The sequence below is a fragment of the Ostrea edulis genome, chromosome 9 (genome assembly GCF_947568905.1).
Source record: "Ostrea edulis chromosome 9, xbOstEdul1.1, whole genome shotgun sequence".
In the NCBI taxonomy this organism is placed as follows: domain Eukaryota; kingdom Metazoa; phylum Mollusca; class Bivalvia; order Ostreida; family Ostreidae; genus Ostrea; species Ostrea edulis.
In genome coordinates, this window is record NC_079172.1 from 42489874 (window position 1) to 42505982 (window position 16109).

Consider the following 16109-nt stretch of genomic DNA (forward strand, 5'->3'; position numbering starts at 1 on the left):
TATCGGAATGAGTTGTAGTAATGGAACTTTTCTGTCGATGTGGTTAAATAGGTTACTCAATATTAGGGATTACAAGTTACAGAATTTGCTATTGGAGTGGGATAGACACTCGCTACAGTGTATGTCTGTATCCCAAATTTTGTAATAAGCCTAATATACTTAAGTTTCGTGAGATAATGCCAAACATAAGTTTTAAATAGTTGAAAAAAAAATCTGTTTCTTCATAACTAAAATTGATGATGCAGACTGCTCTACATAACTTATATCTATTACTTTTTCTTTTCCTTTGTTTGCAGCTATAGTGTACACATATTTTGTATTTTCGTTTTTAATATTCATATTTTTTTCTATTCACGATTCATAAGACGACTTATTATTATCTTTTGTTTATCATTTATTGTACCTCGTGTACCACTGATTAATGGTGTGAGCGAAATAAATGAACTTGAACTTGTAGATAAAAACATATGTCCCGGGTAAAGAAAATCATTGAAAGTTTTATGTGCATGTATGCCAATAAATGCAGTCCACATGTTTATACTTTTTGTGATAAGAAATCGATTTTTAAGAACCGCAGAATTATTTAAACTGTCAATAACAGCCCTAAAGTTAAACATAAAACCTCCCGTGGTATTTCACTAAATATCTAAACACAAGCATTTCTGTCCTGTTTTAAAATATCCTGAACTATTCATTTTGTACTTTATTAATTTAATACTTCCCTTTAACCTGTCGTTAGAAAATATGCTTTTAACGCAGCAAGTGCAAAATCAAGAGCAACATTTGACTAGCTCCCATCCATCGTTTTCACTCAGATTTAATCTGACAGGTCTTGCATAACACTACAAAAGAAGAGGCGCGGATGTAAGTACCTTTATATACACGGAGGTAGTTGTCATCTGGTTCTCATTTCAGTGGCATCTCTTTCACTCGGTTTATGCGCTGTGTAAAGTTTGACATGCATCTTGTCATACTTATCATGAATAGCTAACTCTCTACGTCATAACAAAGGAGAATGGTGGAGGTTGTAGTCAAAACCAAACCCAAATTAACCCCCAATCATCATAAAATTCCCTCAAGTTCTATTTATGGTTTTGATTAATTATAGGAAAAAATATACTAGGATCCTGAAAAAATTGATTAAGAGCATCAATGAAATGTCGCAAGATGACGGAATTAATTACCGGCCTGCTTTAGGCTTAATTAATTACTTTTGATTCGTAAATTTTCTGACATGAAATTCTACATGTACATGTGCGTCATGTGCAGTCTTATATGAGCTTGGCTTAAATGGTATTCCAGAAAGAACTATATTTGTGTAGTACTGTGTATCGGACCTCGGATGACCAACCCCATTGGGGACAAATTCATTTGTGTAACATGGGACCCAAAATACCCCAGAATTGCAGAAATTTGCACGACTGTTTTATCGATTCCATTAAATAGACTTACATTTTCTTCCTAAACCCCTTGAGTGAAACATAAAAGCATTGTATTGATTTTAGGCTTATCTCCAAACGACCCTGGAAATCAGCGTCGACATAGCGTTTAATGAAGCGCCGAGGATGACTGTCGTTAAAACTGACGTTCTTCGGATGGTTTCCGCTCATTACCAGAACAAGATGTCACTTATCTGTACATCCATCTGGTTCTTTGTTTTAAAAAATTGCAAAACATGGTTTTTTGCTTTGGACCATTAAGACTTGCAACAATTTATATCTGTAGTATTTGTTCTCAAATGCCTTCCCATGGAAACTATTTTGCATGAGTTCTTTTCGAAAAGACACACTAGCTGTTTTAATTTATGACTAAGTTCATAAAATGCACCATTAACGTTTATGTCTGTCAAAATAACGATTTAGTTAATTTCTCTATTTCCCCCCATTTTGTAGTTCATTGAGAAGAGATACAGAGAAGAATCCGCCAATGGTAAGTTTCACAAACATCACTATTCACTTCTAAATCTGACAGACGAAGTAACTACACTTCAGCTTTCAATCATATCGAGTCGATAGCTCTTTTTTAAAACGACTTTTATATTACATCTTTGCTGTAGCCACCAGTTCGGGCTAGTGCTTTCATCAGCTTGATTATTGCTATTGCTTAGCCCTGTCACGCGCCTTCCAGATCAATATTTATACGACACAGAATTAGATGCTAGATATTGTTACCCAAACCACTTGGTTAACTGTGTCCTTTGATAGAAAAACAGCCTAAATTAGATTGTGTTTAATTAAGCCTGGTATTTTATAAATGTCGTTACGTTAGATGAAGGATCCGGGATTTATGAGTCGGCTTTCAGCAGGTTTCGTTATTTAGCTTTTGCTCTCTGAGATGTAGAGCCTGTTGACAGCGTCAAATGATGCTTGCTATGATCTCTTACTGAAGCAACCAAAAAACTGCGATTGATTTCCATTAATGCTATTTAAAACTAGTTTCCATGATTCATTTACAAAGACATTCATCGATTTAATGTTTCTCAATTATTCTCTCAATTCTGATTTTTTTTTCCCCTTCATCGCGTTGGAATGCCTTATTAGAAACAGATTCCAGCCTTTGAAAATCATGGGAAATCAATTGAAAACATCCCGTAAAATGAGTTTTTAGTTTCTTCTAAAATACACTGTACTCAGAATTATTTTATATAAAAGAAATATTTTAAAGTAATAATGTTTGTGAGCATTATTGATTTCACTGTTGTTATGGTAACAAACAATTACTGAAAAATTTAATTACTTCCTCAAACAAGGATCGAACTTAAATCCTTTAGGTAAATTTTAAGCTCATCTCTCTGTCTTGAATTTCGGTCACCGAGGTTTTATTTAGTAAGATGACACTTTTCATATCTTGTTTGATATCGGTTTCTTTGACTCCTTGATTTCAAAATGAAGATCAGAGGATTCATGAGTACATCATTTCAATCCAACGTCTACAGGAAACAGCTGAGCACTAGAATACACAGAACACATTGTTCATGGGACATCCCAACGTATTTGTCGTGTCATTCTAATCCTCAGCATGTACAGGTAGCAAAAGTGAAATATATTTGCTTTTCTTTTGCATACAGATATCATATAGACTAGGTTTGAAACTTAAGCTACTGTGTGTAAAGTAATTCAAAGTCAGCAATTTGTTAGGGACGTTTTCTCAATCGCACGAAATACTTGAAAATACGCCAATACTCTTTTTTTTCTTCAAATTTGAATAGAGAATATATATCTCCACTTTAAAATAGCTTAATTGTTTAGGTATGGTTCGGGAAGATAAGTTTTTAAAGTCAAGAGTAAAAGAGATCGGATCAATATATTGACCCACGCTTCATTGGTTTAACGTGTTGACTCGGTATTTAATCTTTGTTTATTTATTTTTTCATGGTCGTAGTCTCTAACGGTCGGAGAATACGTAGCCCCTGAATTCTACCCGCGACAATAGGACGGCTGCACCCCTTTATGTATTGTGAAAGCCGTGGTGAAAAATAAACAGCTTATTCATTGCAGGTTTTCATACACCAAGGCATGACATGTAAGATAGGACCGTTAGAAGTATCAATAAATAAATCTGTTGAAAAGACATACGAAATTCTTTGTCATCCCCGTTTTATTAAAACTCCGTCGGTTTTATTTACGAATATGAGAGAATAAGCCATGATTGTGAATACGTTAAAAGAGTTGAAAAGTTGAATTCTTATAGGTAAATTGTGTACGTGAGATAAAGGACGTACGATGATTTTAGAGGTGGTCCTATAGTATAGGTACTGGTCATTAAAACATACGTGTGAAGTAAAAAGCAAATCATCTTTAAATTTTAATTAGTATGTACTAATATTTTTATGCCAAATGGGACTGTTCATTGTAATTTAATTTATTGAATAGATATCTCGTTAAATTATTTATGCGATACTTTGATATATTGCCCTTTGCTACTTGTTAAAAAAAATCAAATTTGCAGTATTCATGTTATATGTTCTATTTGATAAAATAGAGTATAACAGAATGGGACAATATGCTTTTGAGAAAAGACGAGGACTTGGTACACGGTATAAACATACAGTGAACATAGATACCGGGTAAATGCTTCGAAGTTAATAAACTTTTACAGACTGAAAGAAAATTGAATCTCATTTTGTTAAGCTTTCACGCAGAGTGCACGCAATCAACACTGTGACGTCATTGATTTTTACAAAACTAAAATACATGTAAAAGCCATAACTTATCCCATGAAAATTGAAAAAATCTGAAAAGGATAGGAAATGTTGCTGATATACGATAATCAACAGGAATGTTATAATCGCGGATCATTAACGTCAAATTGGCAAAAGTACTCACACACAGGCATGTCGGTCACACATCACAGATTTAAAGTGAAGGAATTTTATATTTAGCGTTAAATTTTTACTGAAGTGCCAAAGCAAAATTTGGATTGCTGCAAGATTTCTTTGTCATTTATAGCTGATTGATATTTGTGTAATGTGATTTGCATTGCAATCTGTTTTTTACTCTAGCATATATACATGATTCATAATGACACGAATTATTAAAATAACCGTAATGACGTAATGATACTATTTATGAATCAAACTGAAACTATTTTTGATAGGTCCATTTTAGCATAGAATGAAATGAAAATTGAAAATCCCTAAGACAAACGGAATCGATTAGAGAGTTCAAACCTTCTGTTCTTACTTTTACTGGGTGTTAATCTGAAAACCGTATCTTAGAACTAGGCTTCTGTTTCAACATAAAATAACCATCTGTTTTCTGCAGGAAAAACGCTCAAGAAACCACAAACCTCGTTGAAGCTGTACTATTAAAGACGTATTAGAGAGTAAATAAAAACTGAATACGACCAAATGAGACTTGGGTTATATAAGATCGGCGATTGTGATGGTTCACTTCTTAGTCTTGTTCTGTGTTACTGAAAGCCGAAAATAAAGCCTTACGTAATAACCAGGCCTGGGTTAGATTGTATGGTGTGGGTAACGTTCTGATATGGAGTAGCAACCGTTATAAATTGATCAAAAAATATACTTTTTTCCAGCTGCGCAATTTATTTTTTATAACGATTTCGCAAGAAGATATAAGATATGTTGTAAACATTCCCGTGTCGATCGCCATTGCTTCTGCAAGAGATCACCAGGGTGCATTTTTGATGCTTGTTAATCAGAAGTAGAGTTCGATATGTTTTAACATCCAAATCCCCTTACAGTGCAGCACTGTTTGTTTGGCGGGTCATTACGAGATCCCTAAGTGTTTCTAGTTCTCCGTTCTGTTGCGAACAACACGTGTTCAGCATGGAGTTGTATTGTTCCTTTATAAGACATTACATCAACACAATGCGTTAGATAAGCAGTGTTCTGATAAGTATTTTGTTGAATAATCAATACCTTTAGTAGAGTGCAGCGTATTAGATTTAATTATGTAACATTTCCTTATCACAATAGGAATGTACAAACTGTAGGTAAATAAAGTCCTCGGTGTGTATGGGTTGGTGTCTGCTTGTCATGGCCCCACGTACATACATGTGCCGTTCAACTAACTAAAATAACGGGGGGTATCCGCGGTAGGCAGAATTAAGCGTATGAAGAATAATTTTCCGGTGTTGTTGTTTTTATCTTGTTACTTGAGAGGAGTCCAGGGCAGGTCGACTGAGCTTTAAATACTGTAAGTCGATGTGCGGAATTCTCCAAAATGCCGATGTAATGAGCTCTAGGAAAATCCATGGACAAGTTAATTTACTGTGTCATAGGCACAGGCACTCGACGTTTTAAATATATATAATAAAATAAATTGTCTTCCTGTAAACATAATATTATGTATACAGGAAGACAATTTTTTGATTATGTATATTTAAAACGTGGAGTGTCTGGTCACAGGCAAGTCCAAGGGAATCTAATACAGTTTGGCCCCGAGCAAGTTAATTGACATTTTCTGTAGGCTGTGACATCAAGCAAGTTGATGTATCTTTTGTTTGGCCTTAGGCAAGTTGATGTTCTGAGCCCCTTGGAATTCCACAGACATGATACGCTATGATATGAAATGTATAACTGCATTACCAAAGTGCACATATGTATGTTTCTTAGATAAACTGCTCTAACAACAGGTGCTAATGTTGTCGTTCAAAGTCTGCAGATGTATCACGTGACATGGAACCGATAATGTACATGTACACATATTGATTGCAACATTTTATAAATGCATCTTTTTGAACAAAAGGTTTCTTCTTTTTCATTGAGCCTAGGACTTCAGAATGCGAATACCTTTGGCATTTAGACATTCATTAATTGAACGTGCATCCCTTCTTTTACGGCACTGTCAATGAAGAGAAAGTGCAAAGCCTCACACCTACATTTGTGTAATACCAGCTTTATTTTCACAATATTGTCAGGGATGCCTATAATTATTTGACAGGCATTTAATCCCAGTGATTTTACTTTATAAAACATATCCATCATATGTAGCTTTGTGTTGTTTTAAAAGGGTAAATAACATCTGCTGAACATGCACTGCAATTGGCAGTAGGCGTTTTTTATGAAACAAACTTAATGTCCCATAGCAAAAAAGGAGACGCGTAATAATATTGACATTAGACTTATCACTGCTGCTGACGAGTTTTGGCCCACGGACAGGTTTTAATCGTTAGATCTGACAAAACTGCTTTCATGGCCAAAAAAAAAAAAAAATGAATTGTCTGGTTTGGAAATAAAGGAGATGAATCCAGGCAAATATGTACAGCCATTATGTCTTTTACTAATTTACAATTGTCAATAATGGCGGGAATAGTGATTGAAAAGGATTCTGTACTTTAGAATTTTATATATCATATTTTACATATCGTGTATATCAGAAGATCCCTGCACCACTAACCCTCATTGGTGTACTTGAATTTGACTGACGTTTGGGGGTTTACAATGTTAATCGCATGGTGTTAACTTTCGTAAACGATACGGCAATTTTCAGCAAAAAGTCAGAATTTCAATTAAAACATCATTACGTCTCTTTGACACAGAGATCCGTCTGTTCGTTAAGTATTCTTCAGGCAGGCGTTTGTACGGTGATATTAATGTTTTGATGAGGAGTGATATGAAATCGATGAGAAACGTTAATGCACGGGTTACAATACACATTTAGAGAGGCATCTACCATCTGAAAAGGACAGGACTTAAAAGGTCTTAAGAGTGACGACCTGACGTATATTGACATGTACCAGATATTGTATTTGTGTGACAGTTATTCATTCATCTTTATAAGGAGAAGAATAAACTTTTGTACACATGTAAGCCATGCTTAGCTAGGTTGAAATTAAACTTTTAATCTCAATCCATCCCCATTAAGTTAGATAGATAAAACGACGGAACATACTCCAAATAAAACACATTTTAATTTAAAAACATTTAAATGATAAAATCTTAAATGAGCAGTTTTAAAAGTAATAAGTATCTGTATATTATTGATGTTTATCTTGGTTTAAAATCATTTGATTGGTTGTTTTTTTTACTTGAAGGTAACGTTCCTCGTACTGGTGAGTTGGTAGCGTTTGAAGGTCAACAGACCGCGGCCCACCTCTTAGGATCACAAGAAAGACTGCATGAACACGTTGGTATGTATATGGAACAATGGAAACCTCAATCAAACCTAACAGATATTTTCAGGATGGTATATCTTAGTGAGTGGCATGTAATACAATGTCTTTCTTTCTTTAAGGTCAGGGCACTCGGTTTTCTATTCCACACTGGATATATGACAAAGATATTGCATTTATCAGTAACATGAAATATCGTCACGGAAGACTGGTGGTGCCCTATGACGGATATTACTACGTGTACAGCCAGGTGGCGTTCATTGAACTGTATTCCGGAAGTAACGCCGCCACTCAGTCATCCTCCATTTCCCATTATTTGTGTCGTTACAACATCATATATCCTAATGGAGGAGAAGAAGTTCTGGCGCAAAACACAGTCAGTAAATCGTCCAATAGCAAAGTGGTCGGGGAGTACAGCAGCCACTTGGGGGCGCTGTTTAAACTCCGGAAGGACGACGAGGTGTACGTAAAAGTTTCGGATTTATCTCTCGTTGTTCGGGACGTTAGGAAAAACTACTTCGGAATCTTTAAATTGTCTAACATCACACTAAATGAGTGACCTTCTAATATCACACTAAATGAGTGACAAGGTCATTCCACTGGAATGTCTGGTATAATTCCAATAGGCCTTCATTTGATGAAGCGTTATATCGCTGTATTGGGTGTCTATAAGACAGATAGTCCTTTTGAGTGACCGTTGGAAATTCTGTTTTATTGCATAAAACATGTACGTATATTTACAAGATAAGTGCATTATATTTTAAAGGTCTGAAATAAACGGTCTTCGTGTTAGCGGTAGATTTTGTCAATTCCGACAACATAACAAATAATCGAGTAAATAGGTTTCCTATATTGCACGTCGTAATTACCAGTTTGTCAAACGTAAGGTATGACTATGATAAAAAGAATGTCTCTTTTTAGTTTGTACAATATATGTATATGAGAGAGAGAGAGAGAGAGGGTCCACAAATTTCCATTATGAAACCATGATTGTGAGTAAGTTGTTAAGATTGTTGTATGTTTTGGTCGTCATACACTTAACTCATCCCCCATTTCTTCGTTTACAGTTAGTTTGATTTTAACCCTGGATGATAACATAATAATGAATGATAACATAATGATATACTTGTACACGACAACTGCCAAACCTTAGTGTGCTAACCAATCTTTGTAACCGTGTGTTCTTCGCTTTGAGGATATTTTTACAATGTCCGTAACATGTGTTGAGAATTTGATAGTACTAGAATTTTAGAAAGAAAAAAATCCCAAGAGTTTTACGTATTTATATTATTTTGTAATTGGTGATAGCATATATATGTAGTTGTCAAAGAAGAACAAACAAAAAACGTATTTAGCATCCACAGTTGTGTGGAAAATAGCTTTGTGACATTTTTTTTCCTTTCTAGTACATGTATTTAGTTTATGAATAATGTATAAATTCAATCATCATCTACATGTATTTGTGAAATAGAGCAGTTCGATTTGTTTAACAGCAAGGCTTATATATTTAGAAGTTTGTTTTCGTTTTCTTTTCGTTCCTGGCTTGAGAAGCCAGTTTTTTAAAAAATATAATTTTCTTTTTGTTCCTGTATTGTAGTCAGAAAAAGGTATTTTTATAATGAAACTGGGGCAATGTCAATGAAATAAAGAATATTTCTGAGTGTGGTTGGGTTTTAGCTTTATTACGGTAATAGCATGGTTATATGGCTATCTCAGAGAAGAGCAAAGGAAGAAGTAGACACAGGTGTACATATTCTAATTGATGCACCATCAGTACGCGGGAGTCAAGGCTATCGCAAGAAATAGGAACTGACACAAGAGGAATATTCTAATTACTAGTGGATAGTATTTTTTTTTTCATTTCCCGTGCGATGATTCGGTGGTTATAGAGTGCACTTCGTGAGAGTGGTCTTGGGTTTGAGTGCCGCTAGTACCTTGGACGAGTCAAACCTCGGACATAAAACTATGTAGTGACTGGCCCTTTGCCAAACGCTCGGCATTTACAAGTGAGAGTCACTGTTTTGGATGAAACCTTAAATTCCTAGGTCCCATTTCGTATTAGGCGTTGGCACGATAAAGGACCCGAGCCCCAAGAACAAGTCAAAATTTGTGGCACTTCACCTACAACTGCGCATGCTGACGTCACAATATGATGAGAGACAAACACAACTGTACATTACATGTCTTTGAAATAAGTGAAAACGTAAAATAAACATGCAAAACAGGTCTTCGCAAGCCGAGTGTCCGTATCACTTACTGGAATGTGACACTTGGCGAAGATGTCAAAAAGCTACTCCAATGGAGGAATTGTTTATGTTGGTAGTGGCGGATTTAAGGGCGGCGCAGCCGACGCCCCCCTACCTAAAATTTTCAAATTTAAGGTAAATCATGGTCTCTTGTTTAGAAATATGTAAACAATAAAAGAAGCAATGATTTCTTCCACTCAGAGCAATAAATTACAAAATCTTTTGAGAAAACTTACTTTTTTTTTTATATATATATATATACAAAAACCATTAAAATTTGCGTAATTTCTATCAAAAATGACAGAAAGTAGTAAAAATTACTACATAAGAGACGTATTTGGAGTCCTAAAACCCAGAAGCGTCCGGGGCATCGCCACCTGAACCCCTTACCAGGGCTTCGCCCGGGACCCACTGGGGGCCTCAAGGCGGCACCAAGATCCCCTGCCTCATAAAATTGCGCCCCTAACCGCAATTCCTGGATCCGCCCCTGTTTGGACATTTAATTGTGGTATCCATTCTACGCCAAGTGGGGAAAGATTATGAACAGGTCGTCAACGTTTTCCCGCAAAACACCAAAAAAAGGCCTTGCTTGTTTGATATCATAATTCGGGTCATTAAAACACCCACAATCCATTGTTAAACTGTTCGAGGTCCTGTGTAGGCATTCCGCTATCAAAGTCTAGGAAAAAAATCTCAAATTACTCTTCATATATATATTCTTCTAACAATCAACAACCTTGGTATTAACATATATACTCAATGCTTGTGCGCGCCTTGGATAATCAATGTCACTTTGAAGACTAGGGATATGAAATGGATTCGGAATTATGCGATAAAACACTTTTAATTAAGATAATGATGGATGAAAGATGAGGAATATTTTTGATCGAGCTTCCATTAAAGCTGCATTATTGCACCTGCTTTATATATTGCGTAAGGAATGTGAACTTGACTTATCGGGGGTTTTTTCTCCAGGAACTCTATCTCGATATGTAAGACAAACCGTCCCTGTTTATCAAAACCGAGTCTTCAAACCAATCTATTGTAAATGAGTACATGAGGAATGTCCTCGGAGAAAATCGTACATGTACTTTAAAAGATCACTGGTTGTTTTACACCATTGTAGTATATAGTTTTAACAATTTGTATGAATTTAAGTCAAATTATACAATTTTTCAAACACAGTGGTGATGGCGTCTTCACTGATCCAGACAAAAACCCTCCTGGGAAAAATCTAGTCGACGAATTGCGAGGATTGTCTCTCGGTCAAAGGTCCCTCCAATAGTATCTCGATTATTCACATCAACCATAACTTCTTGCATTTGGATGATATCTCGCTGTGTTAAGATCATATTGTGTATTGGTTACGTACACTCATACTTAGAAACTCTCTGATGGTGTTGGTAGGTTCTTCATATTAAACATTGTATTAATACATTTGTGCTCAGACTTCAGGATTCCTTAATTCAGTTTGAACATCAAACGAATGAGGTACCATGTACGTTCTTAAATATAGATTGATTTTTGATGAGCATGGAACTATTTTACATGTCTGTGATAAAGCAATCATGTCGTTACGTGTGTCTGTTTTCATCAGAATTCATTTGACCAACTGTCGAAAACAGGCTGTTTCGGGATGGCGACAACACACAGCTGGCCGCGTCAATTTCATTGTTCATCAAAGCTCCCTTTATCCCCATTCTAATTAGTTTTCCCCTGTTTTATATACTGTACATATGTGCTTCATCAATGATCAGTGTCTCGTCATTCCTTTATCTCATGAAATCAGTCTTTCCTGCACAAAAAACAAAATAGGTTTTCGCTCAATTTTGACGGCAAGCTTTTCTGGGACAGAGATTTTATGACACACGTGGTTTGTGTTTTCACTTTGCGTCGTACTTCAGAAACAATAGTCCCCTCAATAATGCATGCATTAGTAACAAATATATTCTTACACATTATACTTACAAATATACAGTCATTTAGCTTCGTATCTCTTTGTGTCTCCCATAATCTAACATAAGGAAATAGAATCCACGTTTCTTAGTCACTTTCCTTGAAGGAGCCCACGATTTCTTCATCACGACGTGGATGTCATTGCCTATTGTTGGAAGTGTTTCCATACTGTGAACAGACTATCGTAAGTATCTGTACTGTGGTGCATTTCCAGTGGTAGGAAGTTGGATATAAAAAGAGTTCATTCAGTTACAATAGAATAACAGATCCGCAGGGTTTAAACACCCAACACTTAACACCCACCAACCCCCTCTTTTTAGAAGTTTTTTTTAAGTTCACTTAAAAATTTTCAAGAGTTTGTTTTGCCCTCCCCCTTGGATCTTGGTAAGAGCTATGCAAGTAATTTTTAATATTTCTGCCCTTTACCTGACATTTTATTCATCTTTTGTTTAAATATACAACAATATTTGCAAGAAATTTATTAATATTTTGTCGGGGGGAAAATCTTTGATGTTTTAAAAAGAATCGTAGATAATATAAATTATTCAATTATCTTTGAATAATAATTACGAAGTCGTCATGTGCACATTTATGCTAAAACGTAACTGCTTGATATAAAAATCTTTCAAAAAATTCCTTTAAAATACAAGACAAGATATGGCATGCGAGATGCAACTTAACATCAGCATGATAGATATATAGGTGTTCAAGTATCTATGTCAACATGTAAGTTAAGTATGTTGACATGTAAGGTAATTGTCTCAACTGTTTATGCAACTCACATGTACAAGTTGCATGTTTCAAAACATAACTCGCTCGTAAAACATTTTTTTAAAATTGCATATTGATTTAAAGTTGTAAATATAAATCTTTACTTGATTTCGACTTAAATTGCATGTTCACCTTGTTGCACGTTTAGATGTAAATACACATTTTCACATGTACAGTCTCGCGGTGATCCGGGTTAGAATAGGTCCTCAGTACCCCTTGCTTGTCGTAAGAGGCGACTAAATGGGACGGTCCTTCGGATGAGACCGCAAAAAGTCACAGCAGGTATGGTACGATAAAGATCCCTCCCTGCTCAAAGGCCGTAAGCGCCGAGGAAAGGCTTAGATTCTGCAGCCCTTCTCCGACAATGGTGACGTCTCCATATAAGTGAAAGATTCTCGAGAGGGACGTTAAACAATATTCAATCAATCAATCAATCACATATACATGTATATAGCTATGACGCATTTTGACAAAGTCGTATGTCAAGATGAATAAACTGCATGTTGACATAAATAAGTCGCATGTCAACATGCATGTTCACATGAATAAATTACATGTTGACATTAGTAACTTGTGCAATATCATATTAGTATCTTGCATGTTGACATAAATTTCATCTCTTGAGTAGATGTGAGCTATAAGCTATATTCTCATTTAGGAGGGGGTATTATTTTATTTTAATTTTATTTCAAACGAATTTCAATGAAGATTGCTGAATGTTGCACATAAGACATAAGTATTCAAACAATGGCGTATGCTTTGGTTGTCGGTATTGGAGATATAAAAATGTATGATTGTCGCCAGCATGTTTGAAAAAATAAATGACGCGTTTAAACACGTAACTACATGTACTGTCGAACGCATTGGTGGGTCTTTAGAAAAGCCGTGTACATGCACAACCAATTCACGTAAAGTGAGAACAGTAATGAAGACACGTGGTCACATGCTATTTTGATTGTCGGGGAAAGTCTGGAAATTTGTTTTCTTTGATTTTGCTGAATTTTTTTTTGAAGAAGAAAATTTATTAACTTTTATTTCTGTGGATATTATTTACAAACAAAATGTTAGAGAACCTGGAAAATTGACATCTGTCGTTTTCAATGCTAGGTATATTCCAACTTAGCTAACATTCTGAAACTACCGGTGACTAGTTTTAGGAAGGTGGGAATGGTGAATAGGCAAGGGTGGCAAAGAACAAAGGAAATTAATTACAGGTGACACAAATTATGTTCTTTGATTAAACGCAGGCAGTGTGTATTTTCAAGGTGGCGAAAGTCTGATGATATGCGATAAAAATATAGGATCTCCATATTTGACACGTTGTGTGTTTTTTTTAAAGGGCGAGGGGATAGAAAACACACAACGAGTTTTATATAAATCATACTAAACCACAAACCATGGGAAATTATTTGTCCCCTCTTTCCCGCACCGGTTATTCATATTGTGGGGAGTTTTACTTCCTGACATTTTGTAAACAAACTACGTAAAACTAACGTTTGTATGTGATGTCACAAACGGTGTAAGAAAACATAATGTAATAATTAAATGATATCCAATGGATAAAAGAGTAAAAATGTGATAAACAGAAATATTTTTGTTGAAAATATGTTGTTGTCTTCTAAACGACGACACAATGTTGTAAATTTTTGTCGGGGAAGTCAGCGCATCTCCATCAAATTCTGCCACTATGCATTTTCCGGATAGAATACTTGAAACCACCTTCAAGAAGGAAACCAATTCTCTTCCATTCTACAGAAAACTCATCCGCACTTGCGCGTTAGCCATAATTAGCCAAGGGAATATCAAAGAGAATAGCTGAAGACCGAGTATCTCATGAGTGATAATTGCTTTTTAACTATCTAATATCGTGGGAGAGTGATATCAGTTATTATCTAATATCGAGGGAGGGTGATATCAGTTATTATTATATACCCATCAATGTATCGTTCTTTGATACTGTGGATTTCACAGCGTGTGATCCGGTTTTCCGGATCACCACACCGTGGTTTTCAATCGTAACTACTCGGCTATTTCCGTAACCGCAAATGAACCTCGTATGTGGATCGACGCCATCAGAGTTGGTTGCTACGTATACGTAAACGTAACTTTGACGTCACAGTCGTACGTTACACTATGAAACGTGAACTTTCAAATGCATCTAAGATATTGTACACATCTAAGGTATTGTACCACTATCAATTTCCACTTACATGTTATGTATTTGAGTGAATAAGACGTTAATGATACCAAAACTGAATCTGTGGTGAAAATAATATGATTACGATGTGACCGTTGGGGCGAGCGCAGCATATCTGAATACATTTTCAAAAAAAATTATATTGAAAACAAGGAAAACTGATCTGGTTCACTGTCAATACGTAGGATTACTGTCTTGCTCTTCTCGCCAATGTAGGAACCTGGGCACTTATTCACAAAATATCTTACGACTAAGATGAAAAAAAGAATGCTGTCTGATAATGAAATACTGATCGCAAGGTCATGAGTATGTATTAAACTTTTATAAACCATGGATGTACTTTACATATTAATTAAGAAAGTCTACAAGAAATGTAAAATAAGGAAATTACAGTGTTTGTAAATTTTGACCTTTGTCGTAAGATATTTTGTGAATAGGTGCCCAGTTTAGCGGGAAATGCAACGAGCGTGTTGTGACGTAGCCTGGTAGTTGTGACGTGACTGTTTACATTTCTTAAGACAATATTTCAAAAAGAAAGGGGGAAGAATATGATTTTCATCCTTTCCTTTCAAATAAGAAAGGTTTGTAATACTTCAAAGATTTTTTTTATTATTATTTTACGAATCGAACCATCCGCCATTTTGTACGAGGGACTTCTGGGATTGGCGTCAAAAAAAAAATCTTGTTAGAGGTTGAGATTTAGCTCGGATTATTTCCCGCGCTCTAGTCATTAGAGCTCGCAGTACGAGCCAGCGCTCCGCGCTGGCTCGCTGCGCTCGCTATAAATAACATATTATTCATGGATTCGTATCTGGCCTTTTAACGCTCATCCACGGGCGCGCTTCCGGCGAAGAAATGCATCGATTTGATGCAATTCTTGCGCCGATCCACGACGGAGTTTTCTTACCGGTTACGGAAAGGGACGAGCGCGTGATCCGATTGCGTGGTTTTCTGATTCCGTATCAGTATCCTCTGAAACTGATGCCGTCACAATGGCGTCACAATGCATCAACGCAACGTTATTTGTGGAAAATATTGACCGCGTCACAAAACTACGTACACAAAACATAATTTCATGGTAGATCTATGTCTGTTTTTGATAATTTGGATTACATTTATCATCTTATAAATGTGGATTTAAAATGCAGAAGGGGGTATATAATAAATTTATCATTACTACAGTAACTCGTTGACAGGCGCGGATCATCAGATCAAACTCGACGCTTCGCGTCTCGTGTGATCTGATGATCTGCGCCTGTCAACTCGACGTGATCCGACTCTTCGGATCAAGTTACTGTAGTAATAATATATATTTATCTAATATCGAGGGAGGGTGATATCAGTTATTGTTTCTGGATATA

At 35.8% G+C, this 16109-nt stretch overlaps 1 protein-coding gene across 1 annotated transcript in view; it reads left to right on the top strand.

The window, feature by feature from the left end:
• Nucleotides 1-9243, top strand: part of LOC125658591 (CD40 ligand-like) — a 19472-nt gene extending 10229 nt beyond the window's left edge. The window contains exons 2-4 of the mRNA XM_048889878.2: nucleotides 1893-1929; nucleotides 7501-7596; nucleotides 7701-9243. Of these exons, the coding sequence (XP_048745835.1) occupies nucleotides 1893-1929; nucleotides 7501-7596; nucleotides 7701-8137 (570 nt within the window). The 3' untranslated portion in view covers nucleotides 8138-9243. The remainder of the gene's footprint in view (nucleotides 1-1892; nucleotides 1930-7500; nucleotides 7597-7700) is intronic.
• Nucleotides 9244-16109: the final 6866 nt, after the last annotated feature.